The sequence below is a fragment of the Zingiber officinale genome, chromosome 6A (assembly GCF_018446385.1).
Source record: "Zingiber officinale cultivar Zhangliang chromosome 6A, Zo_v1.1, whole genome shotgun sequence".
Classification (NCBI taxonomy): Eukaryota; Viridiplantae; Streptophyta; class Magnoliopsida; order Zingiberales; family Zingiberaceae; genus Zingiber; species Zingiber officinale.
In genome coordinates this window covers 117429663-117445599 of record NC_055997.1, presented here as the reverse complement: position 1 = coordinate 117445599, position 15937 = coordinate 117429663, and the positions used below count along the sequence as shown (strand labels likewise).

At 40.0% G+C, this 15937-nt stretch overlaps 1 protein-coding gene across 1 annotated transcript; it reads right to left on the bottom strand.

Annotated features, from left to right (window-relative positions):
- Window positions 1-1831: 1831 nt before the first annotated feature.
- Window positions 1832-3036, bottom strand: LOC121994342 (probable membrane-associated kinase regulator 1). The gene has a single exon (XM_042548412.1). It carries the CDS (start codon window positions 3018-3020, stop codon window positions 2004-2006), a length of 1017 nt encoding a protein of 338 aa, XP_042404346.1. The 5' UTR covers window positions 3021-3036; the 3' UTR covers window positions 1832-2003.
- Between the last annotated feature and the right edge of the window lie 12901 nt (window positions 3037-15937).

Genomic DNA, 15937 nt, shown 5'->3' with positions numbered 1-15937 from the left:
TGCCGATTGTTTTCCTTCTCTCCTTGTTATGTTGCTAGTCTGTGCACAATTCATGTCTTATTCTCATATAGACTTAAATAGACAAGTAAGATTTATATAATTGACTCTAAATGGTTAGCAAAAACATGTTTTGATGTCATAGATGATGAAGAGGTCAATCCATGTCTTGCATATCTGCAGGTCATAACTGAGGTAAATGTATACAATTGCATCTTTTAAATTTCCAAAAAAAAAAAAAATCCTTCTTTCTCATCTTTTTATTGTGGGTGTAGTGTACCACCTCCTTATATGGTCATAGAAAAGGCTATATGCCAGCACTTGATAAGTCGTGTTAGGAATAGGATCTCCTTCTCGTATGTTAATTTTATCTTCAGAATCATGGTTCTGGTACAACCGCAACTCCCGTCGTTTTGTAGCATTTTTGTTTAATAATGACTTTTGTAAAATAGTGGGCTGCCTGCGTTGGATAGATAGAGTTGTAGACTTTCCCACTCTGGTGAGATAAGTGTCGGGCAGGATAGACCCATCTAGTAATCGACCGATTACGAGTCAGGGTCAACTGACAGAGCAGACTTTCCCACTCTGGTGAGACAACTCGGGCATGATAGATTGGAAAGATCTTTCTTGGTGAATCCATGTCAAGTGACTTGGATGAGATCGAGGGGTTCATCAACTAGTTGAATGGGTAGAGAAGCCAATCTGATTGACAGATTTGACAGAGGGAATGAACTCTGAAGTTGACTATCTTGGATGAGAGAGACGGCTGCCTGGCAGAAACTCTGAATTGGCAAATAAATAAAAGGATTTGAACAGCGAAGAGTTGTTTTTGACATCATATAAATTTATAAATTACAAGACACAAAACAAAAAATCAAATTAAATATAATAGCAATACTTTTATCAACAAACACAGCTGTTCTGCAGGTTCCTCCTGTACTTCCCCAAGATCGGCTGCTATTTAATCCTGGTCCCTCCCACGCTGGTCCTCCTGTGCAGCCACAGGATCCATCTGAATTTAATCTCGACCGTTCACGCGAATATCTCGTTCCTGCAGACCTACCGCACCACTATATTTATTTATTTATTCATTAGCAAGAGAGCTGGAGAGGAAAGGCATCGTTCCCTACCTCCCTCGCCAACAAAAACATGTGTAAGCGGTCCCCTCTTCCACATCGCCGTGCTCCTTGGTCTCGCGACTACAGATAAAATCATAAAAAAAAAAAAAGAAAAATACGCCTCCACCCTTCCCTTCGTCTTCATCTTCACTTGATAATTTAAGCGTCAGTGTTTTTTTTTTCTAATATAATCATCAGAGTGGAGCTTAGTCTATTGCAAGTACAGACAGATAACCGAATCCAATGATAGTTATCACAAACAACCCATTAGTGTCACAGTTATCTTTATTTTTGTTTTCGTGTGAATTAAAAAACAGATTCTTGGATCAGATTCAGAGCTGTGGGTGCGCCATTTAAACCACCTCACATGGATTCAGGTGGGTGTTTTGGATTGGAACTGAAGATCCAGTTGATTGGATCACGACCACTATTATTATGCAACTGCTAAAGGAGGCCTCCCTCCACGTGATCCCATGTGAATATCTCCTTAGGGTTCTTTTGTTTCGCGTAATATCGTGGCTGGTCTCTCTCTCTCTTTAGGTTTTTTATTTTATTTTTGCGCCCCAGGGCGTTGGAGTTGATGTCGAAGTGATAGACTTGTATCAAACGAACAATAATTCGGACTTCAGTACTTGATTAGCGATTATCGTTTTGCATCAATTGGATGCATTGTTTTTGTTGTGTTTTTGACCGTGAGAGATCTAAAACTCTATGCATGCAGAGAAAAAGACTTGCAGAGAACCAACACAAAACAGACTGAAAACAGAGCCCCCTCAAAAAAAAAAAAAAAAAAAAAAATACTACACGAATGAAACAAGAACAAACGATGATTCGATCGCTGGCGGTGGATTGGAAACTAATCCAAGCTTCTGTTTTATTTTTTTTGGATCAGGGTCCGGTGGTTCTGATCTCGTTGTGGTTAGCCGGTTGCGTCAATGAGTTTTTGCAGTGCGCTATGGCGCTTTGTATGGCGCTCTGTAGCTCCTCCATGGACGAAGGCTGCAGCGAAGCGGCCGGAGGGGCGTCGCCGGCGTAGAGAAGGCCCGAGTGGCTCGGGGAAGACCGCATGGACGATGGGCAGCTCGCCGCCCACCGCTCCTTCCTCGCAGGCGGATGGAGGCCGAAAAGGTTGCCGGAGAAGGACGACTGCGAGAAGGCCGCCGCGTCGGCGCCGGTCGCCGGAGTATTTTTCTTGCCGGGGAATAGACGGTCGGAGAAGGAGAAGGTCGTAGGCTTCTTCTTGTTCTTCTGTTGCATGGCGGAGAGCTTCTCGTAGATTGGCCTCACTTTTTTCACGTACTTCTTGATCACCTCCTTCGCGCGCTTCGCTGCCGGAGGCGGCGGCGGCGGCGGTGCCGCGGGGGAGGCCTCGATGGGGTCGAGTTTTTTGCTGCCGCCGCGGTGTAAGGAGAAGGCGGAGGAGAAGCGGTTGGCTAGGGAGGAGAGATACTTGGCGCCGCCGCCGCCGCCGGCTGCGGCGACGACGGCTGGGCGTTTGGCAGCCGGGGCGGAAAAGCGGCGGGCATCGTCTTCGGCGACGGAGCTGGGGCGGGAGGAGGAGTTGCAGCTGTCGGGGAGAAGCGAATCGGCGGCGGAGAAGGCGGAGGAGGAAGAGGAGGAGCTGGCGGTGGAGTCGCGGGAAGCGGTGGTGGCGGTGGAGGAGGAGGAGGCGGAGGCGGAGCTGAGGAGAAGGGTGCGGACCATGCATATTCGGGTGGAGGGGTGGAGGGGCAGGAGCTGCCCCTTGTAGAATAGCTCGTCGGCCGGGCAAGAGCGCTTCGAGGCGGCGGGGGAGACGGACACAGTGAACTCAAAGTCAGAGGACGAAGAGGACGACGACGGAGACGGAAAAGATGACATCACTGGTGCGGCGGCGGCGGCGGCGGCGGCGTCCGACGTCTCCATGGCCGTCTTTGACCGTTTGGAGTTGGCAGAGTGAAAAAGGAAAAAGGCCGGAACAAAGGTTTTAAAGCCTCCATCTTTGCCACATCATCTGCACTACGACCAATGGCGACGCGCCACATCATCGCCATGTTTCAACGTGGAGTATTAGAAGTATGGTTTATTAGAAGTCAGTATCAATAAAAAATCTTAAAATTAAAATTTAATATAATAATATTAAATATAGAATTATATGACTTTTTTATCAGATTTTAATAATAAAAGACGCTACCTTTTATGTCTACTTACTGAGGATCTCGTTATTTTCATAAAAAAAAAATAAAATAAAATATAAGATTTGCCAGATCCAATTAGTAGAAGTAGATCTGAGAGTAATTAACTAATGATTTGCTAATCACTTACAATTCACGTGGGGCAATGCTCCCGAAATGCATGTAAATGGGAGTGCTGATCATATTAGAGGATGGATCCTCCCTCGGAGTGATGCGATGGTTAAAATATGGAGTGTTGTCATATGAGGTCTTAGATCGAAATTTAATGTGACTGAGCATAACCTTCCTTATGTATTGACCATTTGCACTAATGGCTAGTAGCCACCCGTAATTTACCTCCTCCGTGTTGGCTTAGGGATGAGTTGACTAAGGCGCTGGCAACGAGCGAATTGTCTTTTGCCACATATTAGAGGATGGATCATTTTCTATCATTGGTGGAAAAATGATAACTCCCACTTATTTTATATATAGAATCATTACTCTTCATCAATGATAGAGAATCGTAGACTAGAAGATCTGAGCTATGTAAATAGTGGGATGAGCTTTGTGAATCTTACTCAGGGCATAAGAATTTGAATTAGTTGTTATATTGATCACGTCCGGAAGCTGAGTCGGATGAAAGCGGGCCTTGTTGTCCGAAAAATTGACGGAGAGTCGTTGAAGCGACGGTTGTATCGGGTACCCCCTGGAAAGGTTCACACGGGCGGTTGACGGCCAGAGAGGATCAGGATGATGACGCTGTTGCTCTGCAAACACTTAGACGAGTCCCACAGTCGTTAGAGACCAGAAACCAAGGAAAAAGTCCCCGGGTCAGGCCCTCCGACGCTCAAGTTGTTGGATCGTGAGAATGCGATAGAGGAGGGGTGAATATCGATTCGAAAAAATAACGAGTGTAAAGAGTTAAGCGCAGCGGAAATTAAAAACAATAGACACAGTAATTTTACTTCGTTCGGAGCCTGTGACGACTCCTACTCGAAGGCCCGTACTCCGTGAGTACTTTTGTTGGGCAATCACTATCAATTCGAATGATGATTACAAAATAATTAAGTGCAAGAATTGACAAAAAAAAATACCGACAAGAGAAGAAGAATTAGACTTAAGAAAAGCGCTTTGTCGGAATGGCCTCGCGGCGTCGCAGGAGCGTAGAGCAGTAGAGCAAGCAGTAGATTCTGAGTTCTGAATTGAATACATAAAGCTCCACCCCTGGGGCTTCTTTTATATGCTGCTCCGGGCGCCTGGATCCCTTCTGGGCGCCCTGGTGAGACGTGGCAAGTCCAACCAGCAAACTCCACGTGGCGACGACTCGGCTTGGATAAAATTTGCCTCCGGGCGCCCGGACCTCTCTTCTCCAAAAAGTCCTTCTCCTGTAAGAAAAAGGTTAGTCCGAGGCAAGTATACCTTACAACACAGATTGTTAGCACAGTTTTATAGATAAGCAAAAATGAGTATGACTTAGATTCCGTCTTTCCGAGACCGGAATCTAGTCACGATCTCGACTTAGATATCCGAAATGGATCTAAGCCGGATTGACGCCTAATGTTCCCTTCCCGGGAACGCGTCCTCGCAGTCACTCCCCTCCAGTGACTTACCTTACTTACCTGCCAGACGTCCGGTCAGCCCGTCGACCCGTTTGTACTTCGTGCTAGCTATCCAGTCAGCCCGTCGACCTAGCTGAACTTCGTGCCTAAGCGTCCGGTCAGCCCGTCGAACCGTTTGGACTTCGTGTCAGCTATCCAGTCAGCCCGTCGACCTAGCTGGGCTTCGTGCCAGACATCCGGTCAGCCCGTCGACCTATCTGGACTTAGCCTGCACACTCAATCAGAGTGTTAGATAACAACAAACTAACTTAACCTGATTTGTCATTCATCAAAACCTGAGTTAGACCGTTAGTGCTACCCGCACCAACAATCTCCCCCTTTTTGATGGAATGATAACATGGTTAAGTTAGTGAAACAGATGCAAGAAAAAGCGAGTAAATGGTTTTTAAGTTAAGTTTTGTGTTTTCAAAAATTGGTTAGCTAACTTAACGAACTTAACCACCTAACCCTCCCCCTTTGTCATTCATCAAAAAAACTAATGTCAAGTAAGCATAAATACAGACTTCATACAAAGTGAAAAATAATGTCAAGTTAACCTGGGGGAGTTAAAAATTAAAAGATGGTTTTACCTTTACTCCAAAAAAAACTAAGTCTTGAAAAATAGCTGATTTATAACTTAGTAACTTTGAAAAAAAAAAAAATTTAAGTTTGCAGACACCACTTTCAAAAAGGTAATTTCCAACACTAAGTTTTTGCAAATCAAATTATCAAAATTAAGTTTAACCTAATTTTTCAGAACTAGATTCAGGACAATTTTCAAAGTGAAGTTAAATTAAATTTAAAATTTACTTTTAGTTTTCAAAGGAGTTTGGTAAAACTAATTTTGGTAAAGTAAGATCACATTTTTAAAATACTTTTTTTTTTAAAATGAAGTACTAGTTTCAAAACCATGGTGTAAAATACTTGGAAAGTTCAATTTTCAAATACTAAGTAAAAAAGATAAAAAATTTATGATTTAAAACAAACACTTATGAGTTGATTTAAAAAATTTTCACAATTTTAAACAAGATTTTGAAGATTGATTTTTAAACTTTGATTTTCAAAATTAAGTTTAAAATTCAATTTGAAAAACTGAATTAGTTTTATTTCTCCCCTTGAACCTGACATTAAATCAAATGTCTAACCAGTTTGTTACTGACTGACTTATCAGAAGATAGCAGTTTTCACTTGGTTAGTCAAGTTAAATTCAACCTTAACTTGTTTAATGTATATTTTGTATTTAACGTCCAGACTTATATCGATGCACTGAAATAAGCATCTTAAGTCTTAGGCAAGTGGCCTATGCATCTCACCCCTTTCTATGTTTGTCAAACACAAGCAAGGTAAGCCTAGGGTTTTGGTGAGATGCTCAAAAACTAATCCTATGGGTACATGCTTTCTAAGGATTTAAACTAGTCTAAGGCTAAAAGTATTTTTAAAAATCTAAAAATAGGAAAGTTTTGAAAATGAAACATGTTTAACCTATAATTTGAAAACAGTAATTTTTTAAAATATTTTTGAAGTTTTGAAAATCCTAGTCTATTAGGCACATTCCTAGTTTTCTACGCAAATTGCTAAATTCACTTTCAGGGAGTGGTTTGGTGAATATGTCAGCTAAGTTTGACTTAGACTCAATGTATTTGAGCTCAATGTCACCCTTAGTAACATGATCCCTGATAAAGTGGTGCCTAATTTCAATGTGTTTGGTTCTTGAATGATGCACTAGATTTTTTGTTAAATTGATTGAGCTAATATTGTCAATTAAAACTTTTACATTTGTGATTTTTAAGTTGAATCTTTTAATGTGTGCATCATCCATAATAATTGGGCTACACATTCTCCTATGGCTATATATTCTGACTCAGTTGTGGATAGTGCAACACAGTGTTGCTTTCTACTAAACCAGCTAACAAGTGATGGGCCTAGTAGTTGGCATCCACCACTTGTGCTTTTGCAGTCTAATTTACACCTAGCATAATCTGAGTCAGAATACCCTATTAATTCAAAGTTATTGGTCCTAGGATACCAAATTCCTACATTTGTTGTTCCCTTAAGATATCTAAAAATTCTTTTGACTTGAGTCAAATGGGATTCTTTAGCACAGGTTTGGTATCTAGCACACATACTAACTGCAAATAAAATATCAGGTCGGCTTGCAGTTAAGTAAAGTAGACTACCTATTGCACTTCTATAATACCTTAGATCCACTGGTTTTCCATTTGGGTCATTGTCTAAAATTGTGTTTACTGCCATAGGTGTTTTTATTTCTTTTATATTTTCCATTCCGAAATTTTTAAGTAATTTCTTTAGTGTATTTGTGTTGATAAATGTAATTTCCTTCATTTGTTTGTTTGATTTGTAATCCTAGGAAATATGTCAATTTTCCTACTAAGCTCATTTCAAATTCTTGTTCCATTAGGTTAATAAATTCTTCTAAAAAGTCTGAGTTAGTTGAACCAAATATTATATAATCTACATATATTTGTGCTATAAATATGTCGTTATTTAGTAATTTAACAAACAAGGTTGGGTCAATTTGACCTTGGTTGAATCCTTTGGATGTTAAGTAAGATGTTAGCCTTTCATACCACGCCCTAGGTGCTTGTTTAAGTCCATATAATGCTTTCTTTAACTTAAAGACATAATCAGGGTGTTCTAGATTTTCAAACCCAGGAGGCTGACCTACGTAAACTTCTTCTTTTATTAGTCCATTGAGAAAAGCTGACTTAACATCCATTTAATATAGTTTGAATCTCTTATGGGCTGCATAACTTAGTAACATTCTAATGGATTCTAATCTGGCTACTGGGGCATAGGTCTCATCGTAGTCGAGTCCTTCAACTTGACTAAACCCTTTGACAACTAGCCTAGCCTTATTCCTAGTAATTTCCCCAGTTTCACTTAATTTGTTTCTAAATACCCATTTTGTTTCTATTATTTTCTTATCTTTAGGTGGTGGTACTAGATCCCAAACTTCATTGCGCTCAAATTGAGCTAGTTCTTCTTGCATAGCGATGATCCAATCTGGATCAAGTAGAGATTCAGCCACCGTTTTAGGTTTAATTTTTGAAATCAGGGAAATTTGACTTAGGTTCTTAAAGGATGATCTGATCTAAACCCTTAGGTCTGGGTCACCAATTATTTGATCAGTTGGATGGTTAGGGTTGACTCTTATAGTTCTAGGGGGTTGATTTTCTTGAGTATGTTCATCTTCTTCATAGTCTAGGGATTGATTGATTTCTTTAGAATTATTATTTTCAATTGGTTGAGGTTGAGTTTGTCCTTGGGTTTCTTCAAATTTTACATTCGTGGTTTCCTCCATTTTTAACATAATTTTATTATATATTCTGTAACCCCTACTGTTTAAAGAATATCCTACAAAAATTCCATTTTCTATTTTAGAGGTAAATTTTCCTAAATGTTCTCTAGTATTTAAGATGAAGGTTGGACACCCAAATACTTTAAAATATTTTATGTTGGGTTGTTTGTTATAAAATATTTCAAAGAAGGTTTTATTATGTCTTTTATTTACTGTTGTTCTATTTTGCACATAGCAGGCTGTACTAACAACTTTTGTCCAAAAATATTTAGGGAAGTTATATTCATTTAACATAGTTCTAGAAGCTTCCAGCAAGGTTCTATTTTTTCTTTCTACAATTCCATTTTGTTGGGGGGTTTTAGGACACGAAAATTCGTGATGGTAGCCATTTTCAAAACAGAATTTGTTAAAATTATGATTTTTAAATTCTCCTCCATTGTCACTCCTAATTCTTTTAATTTTAAGATCTTTTTCATTTTCAATTTGTTTGCAAAAGTTTGTACGGATTTCAAAAGTTTCGTCTTTATGTTTTAAGAATTTTACCCAAGTGAACCTAGAATAATCATCTATTATGACTAAACAATATAAGTTTCCATTTATGGATTTGACTCCATGAGAGTCAAAAAGGTCTAAATATAGAAGTTCTAATATTGAGTTGGTTTGTGGCTGATTGATTGGTTTGTGAGTGGATTTCGTTTGTTTACCTTGTTGACACACATTACATATGGTTGAATCTAGGTTAGGTAATTTTGGTAAGCCTCTCACTAGTCCATTTAATTTGCTTATATTTCTAAAGTTGGTGTGAGACATTCTCCTATGCCATAACCAAGTTTCTTTTTTTTTTTGTGTTAAATAACACTTAATTGAAGAAGTGGTTAAGTTGATGGCATAGATGTTGTCTTTTCTAAAACCTTTTAGGCTTATAGTAGGATTATCTAGATGTTTGATTAAACACTCTGTAGATAGAAATTTAACCTTATACCTAGTATCACACAATTGACTTATGCTCAGGAGATTGTATTTAAAATTTTTGACAAGCAGAACATTTGTAATTATGAAATCTATTTTAAATTCAATATTATCTATACAAATTACCTTGAGTTTGCCGTTGTTTCCAAAGGCTACTGTTCCTAAGCTTTTGTAAGTGAGTTGAGTGAACTTGGTGTGATCTCCAGTTATGTGTTTGGAGCAACCACTGTCCAAAATCCACTTGGTTTCCTACAATGAGTAGGAATTAAGGTTAGTCTTTTAAGATTATTATTTTTTTTATAATATATTTTTTAAAAAGTTAATTTAATAATTAAAATAATTTTTAAAATGAAAAATAAATTAATCGTAATTCATTTTAGTTATTTAATTCGAAATTTGATTAATTCAAAATTTTAACTTAACTAATTTAATTCAAAATTTAATTAACTTAATTCGAAATTTAATTTGATTCGAAATTTAATTTAATTAACTTAATTCGAAATTTAATTTTGATCCTTAGGCATCTCACCCGATCTAAGTTTTCAATCAGGAAATCCTATAATTTTGTAAGATGAATTAAATTTAATTATAGAGTTTGGTTTAACTTGTGTTAGATTCAGGTTTAGCTTTGGTCTCAACAAATAGACTTTCTTCGGATAAACTTCTAAGCTTGGTGAGTCACTTGAACGTCGTTAGAAGTAACCAACCTTTCGAGGTTGTCCGAATAGTCCTATCCACGGAGCTTAGTACTAAACCTTTGTCTAACTAGTTAGGATCCATTTAAGGGTAGCTTTGGTCAGTTCCACTTGGCCAAATGCACCAGATCGAAGCCATATCTTTCTAGACATGCGATGCCCAAGCTTCCCTAACATACTATCATCCAAAAACTTCACCGGTACCATGATTCAAGTTAAACTTGGTCCCTTTTTAATTAATCCTAATCATCTTGCCGGGTTAGTTTGTTTGGGTCACCCTGTCGGATAAGTTAGTTTTGAAGGTGCCAGCTATTCTGGAGCCTCCCCCTGAATTATTGGCCTTTAATTTAAATTTAGGTTTGTGTCTATTTTTATAGTTATAATTTACTTGGTGATAATTTATATTTTGTTGAGTTTTAAAATGTTTAAATTTTGAATTTTTTTATTTAGGTTTGTATTTTGGTTTTTGATTTGGTTTATTCGAGTTTATATAATATATTTTTTCTTTAGGTATGTAATATTAATTATGTCCTACTTGCGTGGTTAAACACGCTTTCGGAACCCAAGCTTGGTTAGTTGATTTGTATTGAGTTATTAATGATTTAAAAGTTTTGTTTGAGTTCGACTTGTATCCGAGTCCGGTTTTATTATAACACGCCTTTTGATTTTTCAGAATTAAGTCTAAATTTTTTGATCTTGTTGTGAATTTTTCTAGCATTTCTTTTAACTTATTAATTTCTAATTTTAATGATGAATTCTCCTCAAGTGTTAGATCTTGAGTTGGATTTGAATTTTTGATTTGTTCCTTGAGGTTTTGATTTTCCTCAAGGAGTGATTTGTTTTCATTTTATATTTTAATTAACTTACTATTTAAGCAGGAAATAATTTTTTAAAAAAATTTGTTTAAATTGAAATTTACCTCATCCGGGCCTTCGGAAACGAGTACGGACTCGTGGCTCGATTCGGGTTTGAACCTGTCTTCCGATTCATCTCCCGATTCGTCTTCCATTTCAGCTTCGCGGGCCATCAGCGCGAGGTGGCTCTGGTGCTTCTGCTCTTCTACCTCCGATTCGTCCGAGGAGGAGTCGTCCCATGTTGCTTTCAGGGCCTTCTTTTTGATCGGCTTCGGTTTGTCGAACTTCAGTCTTGGGCATTCGTTCTTGTAGTGCCCCTTTTTGTTGCATCCGAAGCAAGTCACGTTCTTTTGTTCCGCGGGAGAACTGATCTTTTGAAGGTCCTTCTTGTTGAAGCTCCTTTTTCTCCTGGTGAACATTTTTCTTACCAAGTTCACCAGGTGTTCTTCGTCTTCGGAATCTTGATCGGAATCTTCTTCAGATTCAGACTTGCTCTTCTTTTCTTTGGAGGAGCCTGCAAATAAAGCAATACCTTTCTCGGCTCCAGCATTAGTTTGTTCATGCAGTTCTAACTCACAAAAAAGTTCATCTAACTTTAATTTAGATAAATTTTTGGAAATTTTGTAGGCATCTACGATTGATGTCCACAAACTATTACGGGGAAAAGCATTTAGTGCCTACTTTATTAAGTCTCTGTTTTCCATCTGGTGGCCTATCGCGTGGAGTCCGTTGAGGACGTCCTTAATCCTCGCGTGCAGTTGATTTGCCGTTTACCCTTCCTGCATTTTTATATTGAATATTTTATTTAAAAGTAGGTCTCTTTTTGTTACCTTTGCGTCGCTCGTTCCTTCGTGCAGCTCGATCAGTTTGTCCCATAATTCTTTAGCGTTCTGATGCGGTCCGACCCGGTTCAGCTCTTCTCGTGTTAGACCGCAGTGTAGCGTGTTGATTGCTTTGTTTTCCGTCGACGCCTTCTTCCTCATGTCCGGAGTCCACTGTCCCGGGTCCAGTGGATTTCCGGAGTTGTCGACTGGAGCTCGGTAGGCCTTTATGACGCTGAACCATTGATCGTAGTCCGTCTTTAGGTATATCTCCATTCTTTTCTTCCAGTACGAGAAGTCATCCCCGTTGAATAGGGGAGGGCGTACTGTGCTGAAGCCTTCTAGTTGAGACATCCTGCACACAAGTAAATAACGACAAAAAAAATATCCCAAGACTTTGGTCTTGGATTAGCAGTGCGGGAAAAATAATAGAAGTATCTAAATTGGTGTTGCACCAGTTTAGATTTAATTGCAAAAAAAATTTCAAAACAGGTAATAAAAAAAATGAAAGAAAATGAAGGTTAATATTTTCACCCCCTATCTGATTGGTGGTTGCACCAAATCAGAGCGGTACCCGCTCTGATACCACTTGTTGGATCGTGAGAATTCGATAGAGGGGGGGGGGGGTGAATATCGATTCGAAAAAATAACGAGTGTAAAAGTTAAGCGCAGCGGAAATTAAAAACAATAGACACAGTAATTTTACTTCGTTCGGAGCCTGTGACGCCTCCTACTCAAAGGCCCGTACTCCGTGAGTACTTTCGTTGGACAATCACTATCAATTCGAATGATGATTACAAAATAATTAAGTGCAAGAATTGACAAAAAAAATACCGACAAGAGAAGAAGAATTAGACTTAAGAAAAGCGCTTTGTCGGAATGGCCTCGCGGCGTCGCAGGAGCGTAGAGCAGCAGAGCAAGCAGTAGATTCTGAGTTCTGAATTGAATACATAAAGCTCCACCCCTGGAGCTTCTTTTATATGTTGCTCCGGGCGCCTGGATCCCTTCCGGGCGCCCTGGTGAGACGTGGCAAGCCCAACCAGCAAGCTCCACGTGGCGACGACTTGGCTTGGATAAAATTTGCCTCCGGGCGCCCGGATCCTTTCCGGGCGCCCGGACCCCTCTTCTCCAGAAAGTCCTTCTCCTGCAAGAAAAAGGTTAGTCCGAGGCAAGTATACCCTGCAACACAGATTGTTAGCACAGTTTTATAGATAAGCAAAAATGAGTATGACTTAGATTCCGTCTTTCCGAGACCGGAATCTAGTCACGATGTTGACTTAGATATCCGAAATGGATCTAAGCCGGATCGACGCCTAATGCTCCCTTCCCGGGAACGCGTCCTCGCCGTCACTCCCCTCCAGTGACTTACCTTACTTACCTGCCAGACGTCCGGTCAGCCCATCGACCCGTCTGGACTTCGTGCCAGCTATCCGGTCAGCCCGTCGACCTAGCTGGACTTCGTGCCTAAGCGTCCGGTCAGCCCATCGACTCGCTTGGACTTCGTGCCAGCTATCCGGTCAGCCCGTCGACCTAGCTGGACTTCGTGCCAGACATCCGGTCAGCCCGTCGACCTGTCTGGACTTAGCCTGCACACTCAATCAGAGTGTTAAATAACAACAAACTAACTTAACCTGATTTGTCATTCATCAAAACCTGAGTTAGACCGTTAGTGCTACCCCGCACCAACACAAGTCAAGTACTTTTCCCCAGAAATCGCAGAGAAATGACGAAAAAGTAAAGACTAGTAAGAAATGACGAGTGAGCGTACCTGCGTAATGGACAGAGCCTCCCTTTTTATACTGCAACTGATGGTTCTGGAACCTGGCGAATGTCAGGGAATATCGGGTGTCAGGCTTTGTCTGGCGGTGGTCGACACGTGGCTTCCTCCTATAGGCTGGCGGAGGAATCGAGAGGAGTATGAGCGTTTAACTGTTAGAATATGCCCTGACATGTGATGATTATTCTCTGACAAGCGGTTACGATTCCTTGTGTATTTGCAATGTAGAGTCTGATCTCCCGACCCTCTCCCTATCTGCCTCTATTTGCTGTTATCCAAGGCATGTACATCCCGACCTGCACGCTGGGTCGGCTTCCCGACCTGTCCCTGTCCGCTGTTATCCATGGCATGAACGTCCCGACCTCCACGCTGGGTCGGCTCCCCGACCTGCCTTTGTTCGCCATTATGCAAGGCATGTACGTCCCGACCTATACGTTGGGTCGGCTCCCCGACCTGCCTCTGTTCGCCGTTATCTAAGGCATGTACGTCCCGACCTGCACGCTGGATCGGCTCCTCGACCTACATTGTTTCACCAGAAGTCTCTTCCCGACCTGCCTTTATCTGTTGTTATCCAAGGCATGAACGTCCCGACCTGTACGCTGGGTCGGCTCCCCGACCCACATTGTTTCACCGGAAGTCTCTTCCCGACCTGCCTCTATCTGTTGTTATTCAAGGCATGAACATCCCGACCTGCACGCTGGGTCGGCTCTCCGACTTGCCTCTATCTGTTGTTATCCAAGGCATGAAGCCCCGACCTGCACGTTGGGTCGCCTCCCCGACCCACATTATTTCACCGGAAGTCTCTTCCCGACCTGCCTCTATCTGTTGCTATCCAAGGCATCAACGTCCCGACCTGCACGCTGGGTCGGCTCCTCGACCCACATTGTTTCACCGGAAGTCTTTTCCTGACCCGCCTCTATCTCTTGTTATCCAAAGCATGAATGTCCCGATCTGCACGCTGGGTCGGCTCCCCGACCCACATTATTTCACCGGAAGTCTCTTCCCGACCTGCCTCTATATGTTGTTATCCAAGGCATGAACGCCCCGACCTGCACGCTGGGTCGGCTCCCGGCTCCCCGACCCACATTGTTTCACCGGAAGTCTTTCCTTCGGTGTATCTATCCGATCAATAGGCTGACCCTCGAGTTGCCCCCAACCCATGGGTTGCATCTGACCCAGGGGTCTTGTCCTCAGCTAAATTTGACCCTGTGGGTCGAACCCGTTTTCGATTCCCCTTGAGATTAGATCTGGCCCAACTCGTAAATACTGCCCTTTGACCTCCTTGTAACCCTGACTCCTGACCTCCACGATGCGTGACTTTTGACCAGTCACGGAGGCAAAACTTTTGACCTCCATGTTGGCGTGACTTTTGACTAGCCACGGTGGCTAGACTTCTGACCTCTATACTGGTATGACTTTTGACCCTTCTGTAACTTTGACTCCGAATCACATCATCTCATAGACCTCACATCAATGCACCGTATCATATATCAAACCCTCTGTATGTATTTTTTAATTTAATATCCAATGATAAATTTTTATAGGTCGAACCATAACCTTTATAATTAAACAATTCACATGGGACAATATTTAAAATTATTCACTTACAGATAAACTCAATGAAGTAAAAAAGATAATTTCACTTACCTAAGTCTCTTTCATCCATTATGTATAATAATAAATAATAGGCTTCATAATTATTGGGAAAATTTACATGCAGTCCCCATTAGCAAACACAAGTTTGCATGCACTCCCCATTAGAAAAAATCTTTCTTTTCACTCCCTAGTCTAATATACTTACCTAATTGTCCCTGATATTTTAAGTATAAAAAGCCTAAAAATGAGTATAAATCCTCTTAAATTCAGTACAATTAAACTAGAATCTAGTATATTTTCTATCAAATTGAGTACGATTCTTTTTCCACCTCAATTGGATGGAAAATATACTAGATTTTCTTTAAATGATACTCAATTAGATGTAAAATATACTAGATTTTCTTTAAATGATACTCAATTGGATGAAAAATATACTATATTTTTTTTCAAATAATACTGAATTTAGGAAGAATTATATTAAATATGAAAAAAGTCGTACTCAATATAATAGAAAATATACTCGATTCTAGTTTAAAATGCTGAATTTAATAGGAATTATACTCATTTTTAGACTATTTATACCTAAAATATATGAAGGACAATTTTAATTAAAAATATACTCGAATATACTAGATTTTCTTTAAATGATACTCAATTGGATAGAAAATATACAAGATTTTTTTTTTAAATTATACTCATTTTTGGACTTTTTATACCAAAAAAATCTGAGGGGCAATTATGTCACAATATTTGCATGAGGGAGTTGAAGCAAATAAAACTTTGCATGCAGGGAGTGGAAATAAAGTTTTTTATGAGTGGGGATTGCATGTAAAATTCAAATTTTGATTGGGGATTTTTCTTTACTCTTCGATATTTATATTTATTAATTATGAAATAAGAATTGATAATTGAACTTTAGTAATAAATTTAATGTAGTAAATATGCGGATTTCATTTTTAATTTTATATGATATTTTATTTCAAAATATATATTTGGTAAAGTAATAAATTATATATATAGTTTTTACCCTGCGGCATGTA

What these genes read in the sequence shown, in the direction of transcription:
- LOC121994342 (XM_042548412.1), bottom strand. Translation starts at nt 3,020, where the DNA reads ATGGAGACGTCGGACGCCGCCGCCGCCGCCGCCGCCGCACCAGTGATG.